This window comes from Odocoileus virginianus, chromosome 16 (genome assembly GCF_023699985.2).
Source record: "Odocoileus virginianus isolate 20LAN1187 ecotype Illinois chromosome 16, Ovbor_1.2, whole genome shotgun sequence".
NCBI classification, from domain to species: Eukaryota; Metazoa; Chordata; class Mammalia; order Artiodactyla; family Cervidae; genus Odocoileus; species Odocoileus virginianus.
In genome coordinates, this window is record NC_069689.1 from 33,835,197 (window position 1) to 33,860,811 (window position 25,615).

Sequence of the window (25,615 nt, forward strand, 5' to 3'; positions counted from 1 at the left end):
TTTATGTAAACTAACTCTTCATTGATCTTTAACAGAATGTTAAACTTCCAAATAACAACTTTAAACTTAAGAAGTAATAGTTTAAAACTTAAAAGATGGAAAAGCCTTTATTCCCTAAAATCAAATAGACATTTTTTTGTTTTGCTTTTTTTTAATGCTGTTTTCCTGTAGTATTCTATAGGGTAAATTTTTTTATAGGCACAAGTATTTACTTAAAACAAATATGGATTTGTTTATTCAGCTAAAATAGCTGAAGTACCATCTGTAACAGATGTATAGCAATGTATGTTTTCACTTTTCCATGCTTGTCACTGCTTTTATCTTACCCTAAAAATACCAACTCTTAAAAGTTCTTCAGTGGAATTTGAGTTTTGTTTTGTTTTGTTTTTTGTTTTTTTGCTAATCTTAGTTGTAGACCAATGGAAGAAGGTAATGAGATGTTGAACTATTTGGATGGGGTGGGGGCAGAGGTGGGATTCTCTGAATGCTTTGTATGGATTATCTGAGATGTATTTTGGAATTCCATGTATGTATTATATTGGACTAGAATGCCTCTCCACTAGTACAGTTACCTTGTGCATGCAGAATCAGTGTGACAGAAGGTGCATGAATATTCTCATCAATGAAACGGCACTGACCTTTACAGCTTGCACTTTTATGAGTAGTTCGCATGTAATTCATTCATTTGCTTTTATGATGCTGGCTGAATAATTTTTTATTAACATTTTTATAAAGATGCAGTGATCTATTTTTTGTAACATTAGATTTCTAATGTTAGTCCATTGTAAAAATATCAGTTACCACAAGAATAATAACCTTCAAATTTGTAGTTCATAGAAATGAAGCACCATTTAACTATTGTTTGTAGTGTTAATGTTTAGAAACTTATGAGATGGGCTTTCAGAGTTTGACTTGTGAAATACCAAAACTGAGACTGCACCTTTAAAGTACTTTGAGTATATACTGTCAGTACATTTTTATTATGATTATATAAAGCTATAACAGTTTATTGCCAACAGCTTGCATTGCCAACTGCTGATTTTTTTTCTTTTAATAATATGCTGCATGTAGATAAAGATGACCTCTCCCCAACTACTGAGGTTTGGGATGTAGACCAGGGACTAATAAGTAAGCTGAAGGAACAGTACAAGAAGGAACGAAAGGGGAAGAAAGGGGTGAAGAGTAAGTGCAGATTCTATTATAATTTTTGTGTTCCAATCTTTGAGAAAAAAAAAATATCCTCAATTCTGATTTTTTGTCTTTAACTTCTGTATGTTTCATACAAGGGGCAACTAACTTTAAACTTTGTCTGTTGTATATTTGAAATTTATTTGAATATAATTTAGGAGGTATTATGGGAAAATCAAGTGGGATATTATTTTCAATATGTGGGTAAGGATGAAGGAAAGATTTTAAGGGTTTTGACTATATTTTAAACTTTAAAAAGTTTGCAGAACTCTAAGAAATATTGGCCTTTGGATGAAAAATAATAGAAATTTGTTTAAAAGGAAGAAAGTATAAATTTCTCTATTCTTGATACTTACTGCTGTAACTAGGTCTTATCCAGGTTACATTTCTTAGTTTCTTAGAATTCTGAAATACAATGAATGGGAAAGCCCTTCCCACAGTTTGTACTTTCTACTCTTAAGCCAACCACAAACAGTAACAGTAGCAAAAGAAAAAAAGCTCTCCTAGGTAGTATTTTCTTGGCTACTCTGGTAGAGTAAGGTCAGGGGAGTAAGGTAGTGGTGGCAGTAGGGTTGGTTTGGTTAATAGTTAAGTAGCTTTGGGTGCCTTGCTATATTTTTCACAATTAATATCTTGTCCAGTGTATTTTGAAAGTATATATTTAGCTACAGCACCTCTCAACGAAGTAATTCATTTCCATTTTGTAAATCAGGCATAAGAACAGCCACATGAAAATCATCTTTAGACCTAAAAGTATTAAATGAAGAAACTGAAATTTACTTTATTTTGAACTGGCTGGCCATTGATTCCTCTAGTCTAACTTTTTTGATTGTGTCTAAGAGAAAACAGTAGATGACAATGGCAAAAACCATATAGACATTCTTTCATGTTCCTTTCTCTGGTGACAAGAAATTAGTGTATGAAATGGCAGTTGCAGTGGAAAAGGGTATAAGTTTCCTCCAGTAAAGCAGTTTTTGAGTGGTTTAATGTATTGTAGAGGAAAATAAGGAGTTTGGGAAATTTTACCTGTTACGCACTTTTCTTTATAACTTTATGCTGATTTATGTTGTTGCATGTGAGTACAAACTATTCTGTAAGAAATTTCTTACTGTATATTGAATTGCTTAGTGTATTTAAAGATGTTTAATGCTGGGCAGGGAATGTGTTTCAGCTTTAACATCTCTTCCCTATATAATTAATGCATGTTGAGTATAAAAGTACTTTTGCATGATTGAACATTGTAATATAGATGCAATGACATTAGAATTTTAGGGTTTAGACTTTTTTTTTTAAGAAATGAGGTTTAAAAAAAAAGAAAGGTAGTTTACTTAAATATTAGGTTACTTATTTTGTGTATGTTATTCATAAACTGACTTATATGCTGAAGATTTCTTTAGAAAATGTTAGGTAGTGTTACTTTTAATTTCAAATATAGACACCCCATTTTTTTCCTGATAGAATGTTTATATCTTTTATCTGTTGCTGTTGTTTAGTTGTTAAGTCGTGTCCAACTCTTTTGTGACCCCATGGACTGTATAGCTCATGAGGCTCCTCTGTCCACAGGATTTCCTAGGCAAGAATGCTGGAATGGGCTGCCATTTCCTTCTCCGGGGGATCTTCCTGACTTAGGAACGAGTCTGTGTCTCCTGCCTTGGCAGGAGGATTCTTTACTACTGAACCACCCGGGTTTTTGGCTTTGTTTTGTTTTTTACATAAAGTGAAGGTTTTTGACAACCCTGCTTTTTTTTTAATGAGTATTTTTAATTAAGACGTACGTTTTTTAAAGTCGTAATGCTGTTGCATACTTAGTACAGTATACTGTACACATAACTTTTTTTTTTAAGTATTTATTTATTTTTGGCTGCACCAGGTCTTACATGTGCAATCTTCATTCTTCCTTGCGGCATGTGGGATTTTTAGTTCCAGCATGTGGGATCTAGTTCCCTGATCAGGGATCAAACCCAGGCCCTCTGCATTGGGAGCGAAGAGTTTCAGCCTTTAGACCACCAGGGAAGTCCCAGCACATAACTTTTATATGCACTGGGAAACCAAAAAAATCTGTGTGACCCATTTTATTGTGACTGACCCTCAACATCTCCACGGTATGCCCATCCCTTTTTGAGGTTTAGAAAGAAGATATAAGTCAACTTAAGGGTTTTTTTGTTTTAGATTTAAATTTTTCTAAAATTGTTTTTTTATTGAAAAAAATATCTGCTTAACAACTGTTGGAAACTGATGAACTGAAACTAAAGTCTAAAATTCCCATACAAAAATAAATAAATAAATAAAATTCCCATACAATTTTAATTTTATTAAGTAGGATCATAGTATACAGTTTTGTTATTTGCCTACTCAGCTAACAGTTCACAGAAAATATCCTTTCATGTCAATAAATATTCTGCCATACAACGTTTTCAAATTTCTTTAAACAAAGCTACCCTGTTGTCAAACAGAATATTTCAGAACCTGATATGAGAAATGGGCAAAAGGGAACTAACTACTGTGATTAAATCAGGAGCTGGCGACCTCGGATTCATGCCCTGAGGCTTTCATGTCTCAGTACTGTTTTCTTATCAAAATGTGTACCATGTTATTCAACCAATCCCCTTTAATTTTTATTTTGTGTCTGATTTTTTAAAATAAGCTAACTTTGTTTAAATAGCCATAGAAGTAATATATGCTTAATGTAAGTACTATATTAGAGAGAGAAAGAAAAAAGTAAAAATCACTTGGAGTTCGATAACTTAGAAATTATATTTGGCATATATTCTTCCAGCTTTTTCTAAATGTCTTTATACATAAACCTCCTTTAACAATTTCCAGCAAGAATATCATTGTTTTTAACTCATTTTTTCTTAATTGTCATTAGATTAGATGACTAATCTAAATACAGTTTGACTGGTTAGATAGTATTGCATTTTGTGGATTTAACCTAGCCTCCATTAGTTAATCCATTAGATTGTTTCTCATTTTTAGTGTTTTTATGAACACCAATGCTTTTAAGGTTATCCATGAAAAGATGAGGTTTCCAACAGTGTCTCAGGAATGAATAATTAGGAAATAATTGTTTCTTTTTATACTTCCTTTGTGAATTAGTTAAAAAGTTTTTACTCTTAAATATAGAGTTCACTGTAAAAATGTTGGCTTTGAATCCCTGCCGTGGAAATAAATTTTCTTTAAATTGGTGGGTAGTAAATTTAGGTCCTAATCCAGGTAGACTACCATATTAATGCTAAGATACAGTTTTTTGTGAAAAGATTGAATTCATGAAATTTACTTAGCGTTTTTATTGTCTGTTTTCATTGGGTTTTCTCATGTTTTCCCAGATGTGGCCTTGTATAAGTTAGACTAATTTATAAACTGTTTATAAATTTATAAACTTTTTAACTTTGTAAGGTCTCAACTATGATTTGACTCTTAAATGGAAAGAATTCTGAAATCAGAAGCCAGGAAGGTAGTGTTTATCTGTCTTCCAGCTTGTTCACTCCGTTTCACCCTTCTATTTTCCTACCTTAGGCAAAAGGAATGACTTAAAAGTGAACAGCTTTGCCTTGGACTGTAAACACAATTCAGAATTAATTTCTTTCTAAGTGATATACACTTTTTCAATTAGCATTTCTAAAAATGAAGACCGTGAAACTAAAGAGACTTGTTACAGTTATTTTGGTCTCAAGCCTCAGAAGAGTTAAGCTTCCTTTTCCTTGTAACATTTTCTTTTGACATAACTTCAAACTTAAGGAAAGTTAGGAGAATTTCATGCACTTTCACACAGTTTCTTTAAATGTTAAAATTTTACTACATTTGCTTCATCCTCTTGTCTCTTTAAATATGTACATTTATTATTTTGAACGCTTCAGAAAACTGAATAAGTAGTAGACATGTTGCTCGTTAGGTACGTTAGTGTGTGTGACTTTACCACAAATGCATTCTCTTATGTGACCACAGTACAATGTTGGAAATCAGGGAATTAACTGATACAATACTATTATCTAATCTAAAACTTTGTTTTCTGTCATCTTTAAATATGTTCTAAGTTTCTGTAATTGGGGAAGAAAGTGAGGGGATCGTTCTGAGATAATCTTTTGTTTAAATCTTTGATAGGACTTTTCTAGCTTTCTGTGGTCTCTCTTTTTTTTGCTGTATTTCATGTCTAAGTAAAAACATGTAAATCAATAACAAATCACACTGTATAGCAACTGAAATAAGGGTAAAACATCTGAAGTTTGGAACCTTTATTTAGAATATGGAGGAGGAGGTAATAATCTTTTTAAGACTTCAATATTTCTGTTTTTTCAATGTGGAAAGTTTAAATTATGGACTATAATATGTTTTCCTTTGATAAATGCTCTTTCTTGTTCTTGCTTTTTGTTACTCCTATACTATTTTGTACTTATAGAATTGTGGCTTATGAAAGATTAGATTATTTCATATCCTTTCTTCAAAAGATTTACATGCTTTTCCCATTTCAAAGATAGGGAAAGATCTCCATTTCAAAGGTTCACATTCTGAAATATGTGTGTTTACAGATGTGAGTCTTGGTCAATGAATTTGTCTTAATTGTTCTTATTTATCTTAACTTTCCTGTCTTCCATGTGTAGAATAAGATTTGTCATTCCCCTTCTTTACTTTATTCTTGTTACTGAATAGCTATACATCTCCTGACTTATCATACATTGGAAAGCATTTTCATTAGTTCTTTTAATACAGATTATAAGTATCCCTGGATAATTTTCTAGTTTTCCTTTCTTTTTTTGTTTCATATTAGTATTTGTCATTTGCTATTCCAGATTCAGGATAACAAACTTTCAAGAGGGAATGAAATTATTGTAGAGTATGACTTTTTATATTAGGCATTTTAGAACATTTAAAGAGAAATTATTTTGTATCAGTAACTTTCAATAGGCCTATAAAAGTACCTTGACACATACTATAAAGTGACTATTATGATTAAGCTGCCTCTGTTTTGGAGAGAGTATAAGGAGTCCATAAAACCATTCAGTATCTTGCACCAAATCAAAGACAAACAGTTGTTTCATAGTAAAGGATTATTATTTTTTCAGCGAAGAGATGCAGTTGTTTTCTATTTCTGGCTTCTGTTTCACACTGTTAAAACAGACCATTCAGTTCTTCAACTCGGTTTCTCTTTTTTTTTCCCTCCCCCAAGAAGATAATTGTAGCATTTTGACAAGGGGCAGAAAGTATTGGTTAGATGCTGTTTTCAGTGGGTGCACATTTTTAAGCTGCAAAATCACTTTGCAGCTAACCTAGTTTTTCCTTAATACCGTGATGCCTTTTTTTTTTAAGATGACAGTTGTCATGTAAAAGCTTTCTTTCAATTAGGATGATAGAACATATAATAAATCTAATAAACATGATATAACTAAACCCTTTTATTCTAAAATAAACTTAAACCTTTTCCAGATTGCCTGCTTCACTTCAGAATATTGATTAACAAAGGGAAGCGTATTTGAGAAGGGAAAGTGTTAGATTCAGTTTAAAAAAAAAATACTGTTTTATATAATAGAGTAATGGAAAGATAAATTTCATGTCATGAGTGTGTATATTGTGAGTATGAATTTAAAAACGCTAGCAACAGCAGTTGTCAGTCCATCCATAGTTTGGCTTTTACACAGCATACTGTTTTTCATTTTCCTAGAATCTATTCAGAGGACTGTGCATTGGTATAGACTTGATGGCTGTGGTTATGAGGTAGATGGGTTGTTGTATAATTCATGGTGGTAGAAGAACAGCTTTTCTTGCTGTTTAAATTAGGAAGAGTATTTCCTCTATAGATAATAGAGCAGTAATTGAGAATCAATTTTTGTTTAATACCTAGTGAGTTTTCTTCAGTTATGCCATTGAATATTTTAATAATATTATGTATGATCTATTATACTAATACCATTACAGTTTTCTCATTGTGAATCAGACTTCAAAACTTTTATTTGAAATTGCATTCATTATGAAATTGCATTCATTAGAATTACTGTATTTGGAATATTAGATTTAGAAAGAGAATAAAGGAGCATTAAATGTGTTGTTAGTTGAAAGATGTTCTACATGGCAGGTGCTAGATAAGACTGTTAACTTCTGGTTAAGAAATCTGCTTTCATCTTTTAGCAACTTTTGAGAAACTAGAATTAAAGCAGGGACAATTCCATCTTTTTCCTAAACTTGCCACTGTGCCACACAGAAACTGTTTGGTTATAGTATACAAAACAAAAAAAGTAATAATAATTATATGATTTGGGAACCTTTGTTGGAATGTTGCAGTAAGGGGGGGATCCCTTCCCCAGGCCCAGGAGTGGATTCTTGTCTAATACTTAGGAATGAATTGACAGAGGAGACACACATGCTCACAGAGCATGAGATTTTGTTGGAAAGGGGCCCCTGGCTGGAGCACAGGAAGGTGTGGGAACCCAGGAGGACTGCTCTGCCACATGGCTGATAGTCTCAGGTTTTTTAGTGGTGGGATTAGTTTCCAGGTTGTCTCTGGCTAGTCATTCTGACACACGGTCATTCCTGATGGCCTAAGCATCCCTCAGCCAAGATGGATTCCAGCAAGGAAGATTCTGGAAGGTTGATAGGACATAAGGACTGGTGTCTCCTTTTGACCTTTTCCAAGTTCTTCCAGTTGGTGGTGGCTTGTTAGTTCCATGTTCCTTACCGGGGCCTCCTGTACAAGTGGTTACTGTGGTGCCTGGCTAGGGTGGGCTGTTGTGGTCAACGTTTCCTCTAACGTGAACATTAATGTTGTTTCCTACTTTCCTTTTCTTACATATTTCCTAGTCCATGTGTTCAAGAAGATGTGACTTGATAGTATCTGTAATGATAAAACTTTTTCTTGTCTTTATTATATTTATCATATGATGAAATTATTTATGAGTAGTATCTAATGAAGTAAAAGTTTATGGTTTACATAAGTATAATAGAGTGAGCAGAGGAAGATCAACAGAAACCTCACAGAGGAGATGGAATTGGGTGCAGGAAGTATTCTCACCTTTCTGGGGAATAGGTAAAGACAGATATGAAAATACGGTAGAAGAAACCCTGGTGAATGAATATACTGTAGGTAAACTGCTCTGACTTGAAAATTAGGGAGATCTGTATTATGTAGCACTAAAAGATGAGATTGGATAGGATCAGCATGAAGCACATTCAGGGTTCAGTACAGGATTTTAGTTAGCTTTGATTCAAAGAGTGTTGAAGTGCTGCTTGTGGTTTCAGAGTAAGGAGTGATAAGATCAATGTGATGATTTTGGAAAACTAATCTAGCCAAAGTATTCAAATGTGATGGAAGGCAAATGGAATTGGGAGATAGGAAAACCAATTAGGAACCCTCTGTAGTAATTTGTAAGAATGAAAGCATTGAGTAGAATAAAGTCAACAACAAGAAAGAGATTGATCTGAAAAGCACATAAAAGGAGGGTTGTTTTTTTTTTCTTTTTTTTCCCCGAAAGTCTCTTTCATCTCCACTTATAAGGTGAAAAGGAATTCTTAGGATGTAGTTGCAGGATTTTAAAAACAGAAATTTAATCAGTGGTGCTGGTACTCATATAAAGGAGACCTATTTTGTGAGAAAGGATAATGTTTATCTTCTTTCATCTTGACTTTCACTGATGGTTAGACATCCAGTTGGCAGTTTTTCATTTATTAGAGAATTTATTTAGTCACTTTGTCAGGGAGAAAATCCTCAGATAATAACTGAGTTTCTCCATTATATACTTTAGGAAATTCAAACTACTTGACACATTGTATCCAGAAAGAGTTACTTAAGCATTTCTAAAAAGTTAAGGATTGCTGTGAAATAGTTAATAAATGAAAAGAAAAAATAAAAGTAATAAATGTGTAAGATTCCACCTGTTTCCATTACCTGGCATTGTTAGGGATACATAGATGAATGATAGTTCCTTTGGAATTGCTAATATTCTAATAGCTGTAGTAAAATTTAGTGATTATATAGTCTTAATTAGTCCGCCAGTATTAACGTTAGTAAATATAGTCTTATTGTGTGGGCTTGGATTTGCCTGTTTTGTTTTACTTATATGTTGACTATAAAGCATTTTCTTTTAAAACTATTTTCTTTCAAAATACATAAGAGAAATGATTCTCCTGTCATTTCTGAAGTTCATAGTTAAAGAGATCCCATGATATTATATGGTCCTGAGCTTTGCATATTTTGGCCAGAATTATCCATGTACCAGTTGAAATTCTCTCCTTAAGCTTATGGCCTGTGATTGACTTTTCATACTATGACGAGAAAGTGAGAGCTCATGGGTAAATCAGGTTTTTCAAATTTGGGAAAAGAGAAAAAACATTTGCGGAAAATTGGAGTTGATTTGTTAATGACACATTTGTGTGACTATAGCAGGAAAATATCCACATAAACACAGGGAAAGTTAATTGTTTGTTGCACCCTCATAAAAATCATTTTTACTTATTTCTTTGTTAACATTTTAAAATAATGGATTAAGTTGGAAAACCTGTTTTATTCTTTACACTGTTAAATGTTAACTTAAACATCAAAATTTTTTGTTTCAATGGTATCTTCTGTGTCTGAGCTTACAGAACTTGGATTAAGTGATAAAAAACTCAATTTTGTGTATGTATCTCCTTTTATATATATGTATCTCCTCAGAAATAGGAAATATCTTAAATATTAAAATTATTTCCATACTTTGTTGGGGGAATTGATATGGAAAATTGAAGACGTCTTTGATTAGATGAGATCTTTAATAACTGCAACTTCTTAAAAATAACCTGTTTTGGTAGTAAGTTGGTTTTTAAGGGTGCTAGCAAGTCAAGCGGTAGCCGTTAAATGAACCTCTACTGCTGACATTAATTTACAGGGGTCAACAGGACAAAACTCTACGACACGATAGCTGATCTGGGAGATGATGAGCTGCCCCTCATCCCTTCAGGAATCATAAATCAGTCTAGGTCAGCCTCTACTAGAATGACTGATCATGAAGGTGCAAGAGCAGAGGAAGGTACAAAATTTAGCTACCATGTTTATTTACATTGCAGATGACATTAATTCCAAATCACATCTCCTTAATATTATAAATTTGCTACTGTTTTAAAATGCTGAAGATCAGCTTATATGATCTTCAGAGGTTTGGGGCAAGTTCTTGGTGTAATTGTCTTAGAAATTTTGAAATTTTTGACTTTTGCTTCCTTATGATTTTTTTTGCTTTTGATGTTAGGTGGAATTGTTTCTGTTATGTATGATTTCAAAGCACCTTTCTGAACTATGATTTTACTTTACAGATCTAGCATTAGGAAATTAGTATTTTTAAAAAGACTTAAAATAGTACATATGGGAAAGAATTATTTAGTTATTTGTCATATTGGTTAAATTTAGCAACTCATAATAACTATCACTTATTAGGAGAAGCTAAGTGCCAAATATTGTGCTTGAAACTTTATGTATATATATTTCTAAAAATGTATATAATGATTGACTAATTTAATCATTTTATAGACTAAGGCAACATCATTATTCTTTAACCTGGTACCAGGCATGTACAACATGGTAATGAATTTTTTAAATTTTGCCTAAATTAGAAATGGGCAGAAATTGAAACTACTGTTTAGGCTTTTTTTCCCATAACTGATTTTAGCTGAAGATAACATAGATACACTGGAGTACTTTATAAATCTAGGTTGAGAAAGTTGTAATTCTAAGTTAAGAGAATGAATTTTAAGGTTTATTGTGACATATAATACATACATAAAGGATCATCCATTATCTAATAATTTGACATATATATTGAATTTTATTGATATTTCTGCTTTGCTTTGTAAGGTAATTTCATGCCCCAGTCAAAAAATTTTGAATACATCTTATTCTCTTCTGAGTTCTCTACTAGCACATATGGCTTAAAGCTAAATAATATTACATTTTCCTTTAAAGTTGTCTCTGAATCTATCTACCACTCATCATAATCTAAGAATATTTGAGGAAGGGTGAAGAAAAATCAATAAAATAATAAAAACCAAAACAAAACATATTAAATCATGAAAAACACTAGGACAAGTAAAATTGTTGATTTTCCCTAGATCTCTTAGCACTGTTAGACTATTTTCCTGTTTTACCTTAGAGAGTATTTTCTAAAATACACATATCACCTCCATTCTTCATCTTATGCATTTAGTAATGGCTCAGCTTCTTTAGCTTCTGATGTATTTTACCAAATACTGCATAGGATATTTTTCTAAAATTTTTGTAGTAACACTATACATTTAAACTGTAGATTTTACACCTTAAGGCAATACCATGTTAGCAGAAATTAGGGACCCTTTTAAATGTTTCAAACCAATTACCTATAGGGGAAAAAAAAAACCAGTTAAGACCCGTACTACTCAAAAATGTAGAACTTGTATGTATATGTCTAATTGTGCTTTTTAAAGAAAAAATGTAAGTGATCTGACTCTGTGTTAATAGTGGAAGGATGAAGAGGTGGAAAAGATAAGCATGAGCCATATTACACTATTTAAAGGGTAAATACTATTAGAATTTGTTACTACAAAAGATTAAGTTCAGCTTTGACTTAGAACTAAGAGGGGAACATTAGCGTTCATAATCTCTTATTTTCAGGGGCCATCTCCAATTATGCATTCCTATTAAAGGCTGTGTCATACTTCATTTTGTAAAGGATAAAAGTTTGTTTTCAGGGAGAGAAACTTACATGTTACAACCTTTCAGACTATTTTTGGTAAAGACTTAAGATGTATATATACCATGTTGCCACTGGCATGAATGGAATCAGTTACTGAGCTGTGTACTTTAGATTTGATAAAAATTGAAGGAGATAGGAAGAGCTTGATATATTAGCTACAGGTTTCCTTTGTCATTATTGTCCATAAAAAGAATAATTAATTAAAGAAGTACAAAAAGGACCTTGTTGTAAGACCTCATTATGTAGACCCTAAGATTTCCATAAAGGGAAATGCTAATATGATAATAGCCTTAAATTGCTTGATGAAATCTTTTAGGCTCTCTAATAAAAGGTATCATAGTTTCCATCATTAAAAACTACTTATTTTAGTAATTTTATTTCTCTTTGAATTGCTAATATTTCAATGCTACGTGATCATATCCTGTAGGTAATTATGTTAACATTAATAACATGGACTTATAGAATAAAAATTCCTTCTGCAAGAAAAACAAGGGCAGAGTATTTACTGTGCTTACTATATGCCACAGTGATGGGTGATTGTGGAAAGCAGAAATAGAGCTTAAAAGATTTTATTCACTGAGATGTATACACAGTATGCCAAGTGAGCAGGATAGTTTGCTATATATAAATGAATATATATGTGTATATGTAGATAGATGTAGTTAGGTGATTCATTAGAAATTGGTATAATACTTTTGCTTAATTAATATAAAACTCTAATAAAACTAGCTAATATTGGTTAGACATTTCCCTTCACATGCTCTTAAATTGGTCAATAACTGATTACAAATATCTCTGCTTAAAGAATATATAATGCAGAATAATTAGTTACTATGGTAAAGTTATTTTATTGGGATTTTATGAAAAGTTCTTTTATTGAGTGTGAGTGGGAGGAATTTTGGCATTTTATTCTAACTTGTTTTACAATACGTGCATAAATGAAAAACATGTACTGGCTAAAAATGCTTTGAGAAAATATTAAATTAATGAATTTTATATAACTGTTCTTAAACATAATTTTAAGCTATTGGTTTTATAATTCTCAGCGTCTTCTCATATTACCAATAACTGCATACTAGATACTGGTAGGAAGGATCCGTGCTACAGATTATTTAGATTCAGTAGGTTTAAATTATAAAATTAAATACTACTATCCCTGCATATATTTTCTATCAGATTTACTCTGTGTCAGTTGCTGACACATAGCTTCATTTTACAAATGTCATTCAGGACCCTATTTGAATCAAATTATGTAGTTTACTTTGATATTACAGATTACTTTAATAATAAAATAAGATACTGTAAATAAGGATAAATTTTAGTTTTACCATGGTATATATCTAAAAGAAACAGACTTGTATCTTCTTAGAATGTTTTCAGTAGTGTTAGTGATGACTGATATTTCATTACATCTGTTTCCTATAGTGTTCTAAATTTATATCATTTTTCATGAAAAAATTTTCAGAATTAGCAGTTAGCTTGAATGTTTATGTTTCCCTTTTGTTGCTCATGGATTTTAAATGTGTTTCAATATGTTGCTTTGTATTACAATGATTTATGTACTTTCCCCCTTGTATCTTAGGTTTAAAATTTTGCTTTCAAAGCATGTTTGAAATGATAAGGAGAATTGTTGCTTTATACTGTAACTATAATAACAATACATAGTAGTAGTTGATTTTAATGGGTCAAAGTATAAGAAGTTTAAAGTGCTATAGTCAGTATAGATTATTTATTTTAGGAGTATATTCAGTAAAAATGTCAAAATTAAAAAGCATAGACAGAGTTTGAAAACTGGAAGGCATTCTGAAGATCTCATGAATTAATCATTTAGGGAAAAGAAACTGACACTAAAGGTAGAACTGCCCTTTTCCTAGACCATTGAGAAATCTGAGCAGTTTAAGGCTTTACTTCAATAAGCTAATACACCATATAAGAGACTGGAAACTATTAACATGTGAATACTTGTATTAAATTTTTATCAGGGATGAGAATATCTAGCACTTTCAAAGAAATATGATGGAAAGTGAAAGGACTTAGCAACAACCTATTATGTTTAAAAATTACTATAATTATAGTTGTATCAAAGGGATATAAATAGACAAAGCGCCCACCCTGAAATAATATATCAAGTGCATATTTTATTTGTGGGAAATTATGCTCAGTTCTGAAATAAATAAAACACTTGTTTATTAATACACAGTAATAGGATTTTTGAGTAGAAGAAATAAGGAGGGTAGTGGGAAAATAAAAATTAATTATATTACTGAATATTATAACTGTTAAGTGCTTACATTTCCCCACAATATTGTCTTGTACTGTATGATTTTTCAGCATTTAAGAAGCGGTTTTGTTCTTTATAGCTGAACCAATAACGTTTCCATCTGGAGGAGGCAAGTCATTTATTATGGGTTCTGATGATGTTTTGTTAAGTGTACTGGGCCTTGGAGACCTTGCAGACTTGACGGTAACAAATGATGCAGACTATAGTTATGATGTAAGTGCAGTTTTATTTTTAATTTTTTAATGATTTAATAGAAGGCTCCTTATTTTTTGGAAACACTTATAAAACAGAATTAATGTCAAGGTGCATGGAAAAGATAAAGTGTGACATTGTGTTTATTTGAAGTGATATATAGTTTTTTTCTTACAACTACTTTCTTTGTGGTATTTAAATTTTTCTTGGGTATTATGGTGTATTAGGAGTTTGGGGTGATTGATTACCTAAAAATATTGGTTGATAAATACCTACCTTTAGTAGTCAACTCTCAATTACCTACTCAAATTAAGCCATACTTTGCGTTAACAAGAGAAAAATAGGTAACCTGAATCACTTATCTGCTTTCAGGATAATTCTTAAAACACATTTTAGTTTTGAACTTTTTTTTAAAAGGATAATGTTAAAGTTAGTTTGTCATTTCCTAAATACTTAGTCTTTCATTTGAGGAATGGGGAGAGGATAAAGAGGGGTTGGAAAAAGACAGTGTTAGAGGTGAAACTAGTCTTGGATTAAATTTTTTATAGACAATAAACACTCAATTGAGAGTTAACTATACTTAACTTTGATTTTGTATTAGTGAATTTGCAGATTCTCAGCAAATTAATTTTTCCTTTTATAAACTTTTTTTTTCTACATTTTATACTTTTGCTAGAATGCTTTTTAGAGACATCAGCCTTGGTGGGCTGGATTATTCTCATTAATACTTTTAAAGTATGTAAGCAAATACATTCTATAATAACCTTTTGACTGCTTTAGAAGTGGTTTCACAGCCTATCTTTACAGATGGAGAAATGAAGGTAAAAAGATTAACCTCTTATCAGTATCAACAAAGTGTCTTTAGTTCAGACTTTTGAAAAGTACTTTAACTTGCTGCCTTGAAAAATGTCAAATGCTGATTTTCTAAATGACAACTGTATTAATATTGTACCCTTGGATTTTTGGTAGTAATTTATTTCATTTTTGTTTTCATGTAAAATGTTGCAACACGGTAGTTTCTTTGTGTGTTTTGTTTTTTCCTTCATTTTAATGTTTAGTAGGACTTTGGGTTTACCTTGATGATTAGGTAAAACAGATTAAAGGACTCATTTGATCTAAGTCTTTGAAAGCTAATGAAATGATTCTTCTTAGTTCTTATTAAATGATAAAGATATAAAGTTTTTAAGGTGTGCTAAATTTCCACTGGCCATTTTAATTTTTAGCAAAGCACTTTTGAATGTGTATTTTAAACACACCAAAACAAACAAAAACTCCATATGCCTACCGGTTAACCACTTTTACCACTAAATACCGTGCTCTTTCTTTTTAGCTGCCTGCCAGTAAAGATGCCTTTCGAAAGACGTGGAACCCCAAGTACACACTGCGCAGCCATTTTGACGGAGTGCGGGCGTTGGCCTTTCATCCTGTAGAGCCTGTGCTGGCCACTGCCTCTGAGGACCACACTCTGAAACTTTGGAACTTGCAAAAAACTGTTCCTGCCAAAAAGCAAGTATCGTAATGTTGGCCTGTGTGTTTTCCTTCCAGATTTGCTGATTATAAGTAGTTCTTCTTCTTTATGGTCCGTGGCTTTTACGCACTTAATTGATCTTTCCTAATGGCTCTTGTATATCAACCAGTGATTTACCATTATTTATCTTCTCCCCTCCCCTTTTTTCTCTCCTCTTTTAGGAGTGCCTCTTTAGATGTAGAGCCTATCTACACATTTAGGGCCCACATGTAAGTTTTATTGAATTAGTACTTAATTAACAACCATAATTATTGTTAACTATTATTTATTGCTCCTAAAGCCTTGTAATTTTTTCATAATATTTGTTTTACATTAAGAAAGACATTAGCTGAATAATACTACATTTGATTAATAATTGTATTAATGAGAATATAATTAGTACTGTTCAAATGTACATGTTAACTTAAACAGTTTTAGATACCACATACATTTAGAGGTTGGGAGGGGTGCAAATGTAAGTTTCTTTATAGGCTTTCTCAGTAATCTTTTCCCTCTTTTCCTGTGATAGTGGTCCTGTTCTGTCACTAGCTATTAGTTCTAATGGAGAGCAGTGTTTTAGTGGTGGTACTGACGCAACTATACAGTGGTGGAATATGCCCAGTCCTAATGTGGATCCATATGACACATATGGTAAGTAGAAGGCTCAAGATGTATCTTTTTAAGTGAATGGTGCTGACAGAAATAATCACCTCAGATTTTAAAGATTATTTAAATATATATTAAACTTGTCATTTAGTCTTTCCATTTACTAGTAATTTGCCTTATTAAAGAGAAAAATTAAGAAATATCATGCCATAAATATTTTAACCTGTAAGTTGGTATTTCCTATATTGTGTTCAAAACGTTTTTAAAAACTATATTAATTAAAACATTAATTTCAGTACTAGAAAAGAGAAATTTAATGTAAGGAATAATTTTTACAACTTAGCTACTTTATGAAGTTCAAAAATATTTAGTGCAAGACTTCAGAAACAAATGGGAATTCTCAGGTGATGCAGTGGTAAGGCATCCACCTGCCATTGCAAGAGACTCAGGTTCAGTCCCTGGGTCGGGAAGATTCTTGCCTGGAAAATTCCATGGACAGAGGAGCCTGGCATGCTACAGTCCATGGGGTGCAAGAGTTAGACATGACTTCATGATTGAGCATGCACGTAGAAACAAATAAGGACATAAGGGTATAAATCAGTGAGCTTGAGGGACAAAAAATTTCTTAATTAAAAAAAACTGAAACTTTCATTCATGAATGCCATTTTTAGAATCTGGCCAACAGAAATACCTGTGCATATATTTAAATATAATTATAAGGGCATTGTTTATAACTATAAAAAATTTAAATGAATGTTTATTAGTATGAAAATGGTTTAAAAATGGTCTACTTAATGGTTCATTTTAAAAGAAGAACTCTTTGGTCTTTTATTTAACACACACTGAGCACCTTAATTTGCCAGATATTAAAGCATACATCAAGAAATGAGAATTAGTCTAATACCAAAAAAAAAAAGCAGATTAAAACACATAAGCAAGGGGATGGATAGGAACAAATTGTGATAAATGATATGAAGATACTGTAATGTAAGAGAGTAACAGCCAAAGTCGTCTTTACATATAGTCTAAAATAATCACATTCAAGCCAAAATCTTTATAAAAGTTAACTGTCAGTGAACCATTTTAAGCCAGTGAGTGACCTGGAGAGTAGGATTTAAAAAGATAACTCTGACTTTTGCAAGGAGAATAGATTGGGAATGAGAATGGAGAAAGGAATACCGAGGTAAGGTTGTAAAGTTGTAATGTGGTGATCTGGTAGATTGGTGAGAAGATGATGTTGCCAGGAGTAGAGTGGAAATAGAACAGTTAGAGAGAAGTGGATTTAAGACATACTGGGGAGATAGAGTAGGATAAACAGAATCTATTAATAAATTGGATTGAGGGGATAAAATAATGGATTAGTCATCTTTTTTTTTAAACAGCTTTATTGAGGTATAATTCCCGTATGATAAGATTCAGCCTTTTGAAGTGTAGTTAATTATTTATTAAGTGCAGTAGTTTTTACCATATTCACAGGGTTATGCGACCATTACCACTAATTCAGAACTTGTTTCTATCACCACTTCTACATTTTTGACATGATCAACTGAGTCTATGATGGTAGCTTATTGAAATGGGAATGTGAGAAGATAAAGGATGTTGAGTTCGGCTTTTAAGCATGTTAAGGGGAAGGCGGTATCACGTAGATCCCGTCAGCTGTGACAGGGCAGACTCCTGAGGGGCTCGGACATGTGGGGGGTGGCGACTGAAGCAAGAGAGTTAACCAAAAAAACTACCAAGGCGTGCCTGTGGGGTGGGAGGGCGCTCAGGAACGTGAAATCATGAGGCATACGAAAAGAAGAAGCCATTCTGAGAAGAAAGAAGCAGTCTGCACTTGCAGATGTTGCTGAGAGTCTAGTAATATTAAGTATAGAAAGGTGATTGATCACCCAGGTTTTGGCTGGACGGATGTTGGGGCTGAGACCACAAGGTAAAGGGACCTGTGGATGACCTTCCAAGGTATATATGGTATATGTGCATGAAAAGCAAAGTGATGAAGGAAAGAAGAAAGGGAAATTTTATTAGATTTGATAGAACTCATCATTGATGATTTTAGCAAGGGTTGTTGTGGTGATAGTATCAGAATGATTTAGAAAGTAAATGGAAGGTAAGAAAGCATATTTACTGATTATGCTTCTCTGCTATTTGGTTGGAGGTTGATGTAAGTTTTGTTTGTTAGATTTAGAAATTTTGAAGCATGTTTGCTTGCTGTGGTAATGTTCCCAAGGAGGAGGGTAACCTGTATAGTAGAAAAACTAAACACGAAAGCAAATTAGTGTAGGAAATGGAATCCAGAGTACCCAGTGGAATTGCCCTTTCAGGAATGGAGGGTAATTGCTTACTTAAATCTGGAAACTTGGAGAAAATGGATTTAGACACTAGTCGTTTTATAGGTTGGGTGACAGAAGGGTAGAGGAAAGGTTCCTCTTTCAGTGCTGTATTTCCACAGTGAATTTATTATGAGAGGTAATTATTCATGTGAAAGGGAGGTTATGAACTGTGAGAAATACATGTGGAAAGTGGGAATTCAGTAGAGAAACAGAATTGTAGGACAAATGATGTTCACCGTTATTAGCCCCCATCATCAAATGATGAATAGATAAATAAAATGTAGTGTATCCATGCACTGGAATAGTATTTGGTGGTAAAAGGAAATGGAGCACTGACACATGCTGCGACACAGGTGAACCTTGAACACATTATGCTGAGTCAAAGCAGGCAGGCAGAAAAGGCCATTTGTATAAAATGTCTGGAGTAGGCAAATTTATAGAAACAAAATATGTAGTGGTTGCCTAGGGCTGCAGAAAGGCAAAGAGGACAGTTGGGGGGAAATAGCTAACAAGGGATAAAGATGCCCTAAAATTGATACGGTGATGACTGTGCAACTTGGTGAATATGTTAAAAATCATTGAATTGACACTTTAAACTGGTGAGTTTTATGGCGTGCGAGTTATATCTCACTCAGTAAAGCTGTTTATTTAAAAGTGGATGTTCCTTTTTTAGAAAATTGCAGAAATACAAGAAAGTATTAGAAGGTAGCAAACAGTTCTTTTAAACTTCTTCTGGCTAATTTTTGTTCTGTTTCTTTCCTTACAGAGCCAAATGTTCTAGCTGGCACTTTAGTTGGTCATACAGATGCTGTCTGGGGTCTTGCTTATAGTGGCATAAAAAATCAATTACTGTCTTGTTCAGCAGATGGCACTGTTAGATTATGGAGTCCACAAGAAAAATTGCCATGTATTTGCACTTACAATGGAGACAAAGGTGAGTGAATTTTGCCTCTCTGAAAAATATCTTTTTTTTTTTTAATTTAGAAGATAAAAAGAACAAAGTAGTTTCACTACTTCCTGACTGCTCAAAAGAGATACTGAAAGAATTTTATAAATCTGTGATAATCTTTTTATTCCTAGTCATATTTTTATAAACAAGAAAGATGCTTTGCAGGGATATCCTGTAGCAGAGTGCCTTTTTAAAAAATTTTTTCTTTAATTTTGGCTGCACTGAGTCTTCATTGCTGCGTGTGGGCTTTCTCTTAAGTTGCAGCAAGCAGGGGCTACTGTAGTTGCGATGCTAGGGCTTCTCATTGTAGTGGCTTCTCTTGTTTCGGAGCACAACCTCTAGGGCACATAGGCTTCAATAGTTGTGGTGCTTGGGTTTAACCCCAAGACATGTGGGATCTTCCCAGATCAGGGATCGAACCCATGTTCCCTGCATTAGCAGGCGAATTCTTAACACTGGACCACCAGGGATGCTTTGCAAGTATATCCTATAGCTCAGTGCTTTTTTGACCTTTTTCAGGACTGTCTATTTAAAGAATAGAACTATTTGTGTCTAATAATAGAGTAGGCAAATGAGGCTACTCATAGGAACAGCAGAAGGCCCTCCAACAGCTCCAGGACAAAGATGGAAAGGCTCAGGGTCCCAGGTAAATCTGTAAACCACATATGAGCACACTGGTTGAGAAGTCTAGCTATAATCATTGAGATAGCACCCTTAACTGGGAGGTGCAAACTGAGTTAGATGCTTGATTTCAAATCTTTTCCTGTCAAAGTAGGATTTAATATACCTCATGACAATATTTATGTGCATCTGTTTATATTATCTGTATATTGGCATTATTTTCCAAGTTATTTTTAAAAATCATACCTTTTACTATAAATAAATGTTTTAAAACATTTTAGATGAATGTTTGAATATTTATGCTTAATTTTGTTGAATCTCTGGATACTTCAGTGATTACTAGTTTTTTAATTTACTTAAGCTTTTTTTTTTTTTACTTAAGCTTTTGAGGTGAAAATTCATTTAGATAATTTGTTTCTTGCTTACTCCAGAATTCACGTATTGTGAATTGATCTGGACAGTGGAATCTATTAACATGTTAAAGAGAGAATTTGATGCTTTAGCTACTTAAGGATAGTACTGCATCAGTGAATTCCAGAGTCCAAAGCTTCATTTTCACAGATCCAAAAATATTATTTGCATTTGCTGCTTGAAGCTAACCAGTGTCAGAGACGTGAACAGTCTCCCTAGGTAGTGGTGTACAGATGCTATTTTATCATTTTACAGTCAGAAATATAATGGCAGGACTTCCCTGGCAGTCCCTGGTTAAACCTTAGCCTTCCAATGTCGGGGGTGCAGGTTTGATCCCTAGTCAGGGACCTAAGATCCCACATGGCTTGTGGCAAAAAAAAAAAAACATAAAAAAACAACAGAAGCAATATTGTAACAAATTCAATAAAAGAGTTATTAAATGATCCACATTAAAAAAAAAAAATTGCAGATGGGCCAGTAAACTCACCTAGGATTTTTGTCTCTTAGAAGAAAATGCATAGGAGAGCAATAGCTTTTTGTCTCTTTCTTTAAGGGCTCTGTAGATGTATTTTTCTTATAATGTTACAAAAACTTCTAATAAATGAGAATAAATTACCTACTATATCTCACCATCCTAACACAATTGCTTTTTCATTATTAACATTATTTCAAGAATACTCAAGTTCCTTTTTCTTATTAGAAAAGCAGAGATTTCTGAATTATTGTGTTTACCTTATATCTCTTTGGGCTCCTTTCAGAACATGGAATACCTACATCAGTTGACTTTATAGGCTGTGATCCAGCACATATGGTGACTTCTTTCAACACTGGTAGTACAGTAATTTATGATTTAGAAACATCACAGTCATTGGTGATGCTTTCATCACAGATGGATTCTGGTAAGTTTTCTGGTAAGGTTGAAACCTTAAAAAGGATTGTTTTACAATAGAGGGTAACCTGTTACTTTTTATGTTTTGACTGTTTGAATTTAGAATGAAAAAAGAATAACTTTCAATGTGTACTTATTTATTTCTGCTATTTTCTCAAATTATGTTTAAAAACTTGGATAAGCATGTGGGGACAGGTAAGTGAGTAGAGCAAAAAATGTAAGGGTAAAAGAAAACAAGTGAAATAATTTTAGGTTTTTGATGAAAACACACATGGAAGTAGAGAAATATATAATGAACCCATCTTCCAGCTCCAGTAGTTCTGTGTAAACGGCCAAGGTTGTAAGATAGAATGTGGTATATGTATTTTACAGTTTATTCAAATAAGGTTCCAAATAAGGCCCATGCACTGTGGTTGGTTGGTAGGTCTCTCACGTCTGTCTTGATCTGTAGATTCCCCCTCTGTCTCCTGTATTCCCCTTGCATTTTTTTTTAACTGAAGAAATTGGGTCAAGTTTCCCATAGTTTGAATTTTACCAGTTGCATACTCGTGCTGTCATTTAATGTGCTCCTCTCCTGTTCGTTTTATTTCCTGTAAATTGTTTGTAGATCTAGAGGCTTGTTCAGATTCAGGGTCAAAATTTTATTTGTCTTCATTTTAAAGTTTTTAAATGTTTTTGGCAAGACTATTTTGTAATAATTTGTGAATTTTTATCAGAAGTAAATGTTCTTTGGTCTGTCTTTCTTTTAGTTTCTAGTCATTGCTTGGATCCATTAATTCATTAACTGTTCAAAAATTTTCTTCTAATTTTATCATTTCTTTTACACTTCTTAGCTAGATTGCTTCTATAAGAAGGGACAACCCTCATCAGTAATTTGGTTACCTGCAGTTAGTAATTATAAAGGAAAGGCAAGATAAATGATTACTTCCCACTCCTCCCCTTTGTTTACCAGTTTTTAAAATGATGAAGTGATTCCCTAGCATCCTCCAAAGGTGACCAGTGAAGTGAGTCTTGGGGGGGAGGGGGTGTTTTTCTTATCATTATAATCTTTCTTGGAATAAGTGCATTTTATCTGTTTCAGTCTGTTAACAGGTATCATTTTTATTGCTACTCAGATTATTTCATCTTTGGCCAGTGGGAGCTTATTCAGGTTGGCTCCTGAGTCTCCCCTTATGACATAACCCTGTTAGTTGCTGATGCTTTTCTTTCTGGTATGACAAGATGTTTTAGGTCCATCTTGTTCATTTTTCACCCCAGATCTGAAATGGTCCATTCTCTAAGGAGCCATGGTTTCTTTTAGTGGACAATGACATTTAGAGAATGCAAGATAGGAGCTCTGCTCTTGAGTCAGTCCTCATGGCTTTCATGGCTCTTGAGTTGGCCACTGGTTTAGACTTTTTCAGTAGATAGATCTGAAGAGTGCATTTTTAGTCAAGAAAAAGACTGGAAAAAAAAAGACTGATAAATTTTATTCAGATGCTTCCAATTCTGATTCAGATTTATCTCATTGGTTTTATGTTTTTATCTTATTTTAACAAATTTAAAAACTCTTGATTCTCTGCAAAATGATCACAATTTCTTATTTAATTTATGTAACAGTACAGATAAAGTCATCTCAGAATAATAATTGCAATACCACCAAAAAGAATTTCATTACTAATAGAGGGTATATTTTACTAGATACAGACAGTCTAATTACTGTGCTTTTAAAAGTCACGTGTGCTTATAATACCGATTGGCTATACAGTTAAGTTCATTTGTTTTTACTTCTGATTTTTCATGATTGCTCTTTTAAAAGTCACTTTATAATTATAAAAATATTTAAATGGGCTGTGATCAAATCTAAAAACAAATATATATGCAGTGTCTTTTTTCAACCCTAGTTTCTTCCTCTTACACAGATTATTTTTTTCAATGTGTTTCAGTTCAGTGAAGAGTTCTTGTATACGTATAGAATGATCAATTTACTTAGTCTAATAAATGCTGACAGTATTTTCCCATTAGTTTTGATCTCTCTTTTCTCCCTCATCACTAAGCTGAATAAAAATTAAGAACTTGGTAGTAAAGAAAGGGTCTCATTCCTAAGAATATCAATTCCAGTTTTTCAGTATTTTTGGTCATTGTAGGAGGGGATAGGGTTTGTTCTTGCAAACACCTAATTATCACTTATGATTTTTTTCCTTCATTAATTGACTCTTAATTCTTTTATGGACTATTTATTAAAAGCAATGATTTGTGGATTTGGGATAATTTAAAAATTCTAAACCACCCTATATTGACAGTCTGCATTAAAATACTTCGTTGTTTTTTTTTTTTCTAAACTTGAGCATAGTGCTATCCATCCACATTATAAGACTTACTAGCTTATCCTATATTTTTTTAGAAAATGTGTATCTTTAGAATCTTAGTTTTATTTCTCATATTTTTTGTTTAATATATAAAAGCTTTAGTTTTTAGTGATTCTTATGTTTTGGTAAGACTGCAAAGGCCATCATTTAACTTACAATTGAAGTTTTTATTTCTTTTTTATTTGAAAATAGTTAATGGGCAATATTAAACTAGGTGTACTACATAATGTTTCTTATTGAAATATTATTGACCATATTCCTTATGCTGTATATTATATCACCTTGGCTTATTTATTGTGTAACTGGAGGTTGTACCTCTTAATTCTCTTCACCTCTTGCCCTGCCGCTCCCTCCCCTCCTGTCTGGCAACTATCAGACCTATGTGTTTCCTGTGTCTGTGAATCTGGTTTTGTTTTATTTGTATGTTTTTTCTTTAGATTCCACATTACATTGAAGGTTTGAATTTTGGTGTGTTTTCCTCTGTTTTTTAGGTTTACAATCCAGTAATCACATTAACAGAGTAGTAAGTCATCCCACACTTCCTGTTACAATAACTGCTCATGAAGATAGACACATCAAATTTTTTGACAATAAAACGGGTAAGTAGGTTATCTTATTTTCTGTACTGACCCCCTACCTTGAAAATTGCCATGTTAAACTGTCTTAACTCAGATTTTTGCTTTACTTAATGCAGCACACTTATAATGTTTGTTAATTTTTACCTTTGTTAGTGTTAGTTGCTCAGTCATATCTGACTGTTTGTAACCCCATGGACTGTACCTGTCAGGTTCCTCTGTCCATGGAACTCTCTAGGCAAGAATACTGGAGTGGGTTGCCATTTCTTTCTCCAGAGGATCTTCCTGACCCACGGATCAAACCCTGGTCTCCTACATTGCAGGCAGATTCTTTACTGTCTGGGCCACCAGGAAAGCCCAAAACATCTTGCTTACCTATTATGATTTCTTCATGTGATGACAGTTATAAACCCTTCTGTTTGAAATTTTTATCTTTATGTTCTGTTGTGAATTAGTGTAACATAGAAGATCACTTTCTGGTTTGGGCATTTTAAATATGTTCTTAAAATTATCAGTGGATGAAATGATGATATAGTGGCAGTTGTTTATTTTCACCTTTCCTGTACTTTTTGTTTGTAAGGAAACATACCAGTTTATATAGAAATCAAGTTAAATTTTAATTTGGCCATAGAATTGTTTGTTTAAGGATGTCTGTGTCATTTGTTGTTACCCAAATTGTTTACCCAAATTGTTACCCAAATACTTAGTATTGTTTGCTCTCTTTCGGAAAAAGTCTGATAGCAAAGAGAGGTTTCTTTGATAAGCTAAAGCAATTAGAAGTATTGAAAGACTTCCAAATAAGAAACTAAAGTGTTCATTGAAACATTCTTGCAGGGCAACAAATTATCAAGCAAGACAACAAATCAGTACTACAGATTTTTCTTTGTAGCTTATATAGGACATGGTTGTAAATTTTAGTCTTTCTGAGTTTTCGAAATATCTTTCTTCAAATAACACTTTTCTTGGACAGGTTCCTTTGAACTCAGTAGAACAAGTTGAGAAGAGAATGGAGACTCATAGGTCTATATGTTGCACG

General features: G+C 32.9%; 1 protein-coding gene across 4 annotated transcripts in view; it reads left to right on the forward strand.

The window, feature by feature from the left end:
* The window catches only part of STRN3 (striatin 3), a 98,242-nt gene that overhangs the window by 66,779 nt on the left and 5,848 nt on the right, over nt 1-25,615 (forward strand). Inside the window, exons 8-16 of one of the 4 annotated variants that reach the window (XM_020876796.2) lie at nt 1,072-1,182; nt 10,038-10,178; nt 14,231-14,364; nt 15,674-15,849; nt 16,033-16,080; nt 16,380-16,501; nt 19,553-19,720; nt 21,526-21,666; nt 24,496-24,603. In XM_020876796.2, the coding sequence (XP_020732455.1) occupies nt 1,072-1,182; nt 10,038-10,178; nt 14,231-14,364; nt 15,674-15,849; nt 16,033-16,080; nt 16,380-16,501; nt 19,553-19,720; nt 21,526-21,666; nt 24,496-24,603 (1,149 nt within the window). The remainder of the gene's footprint in view (nt 1-1,071; nt 1,183-10,037; nt 10,179-14,230; nt 14,365-15,673; nt 15,850-16,032; nt 16,081-16,379; nt 16,502-19,552; nt 19,721-21,525; nt 21,667-24,495; nt 24,604-25,615) is intronic. The other 3 variants (XM_070478055.1, XM_070478054.1, XM_020876797.2) reach the window with 3 other exon arrangements.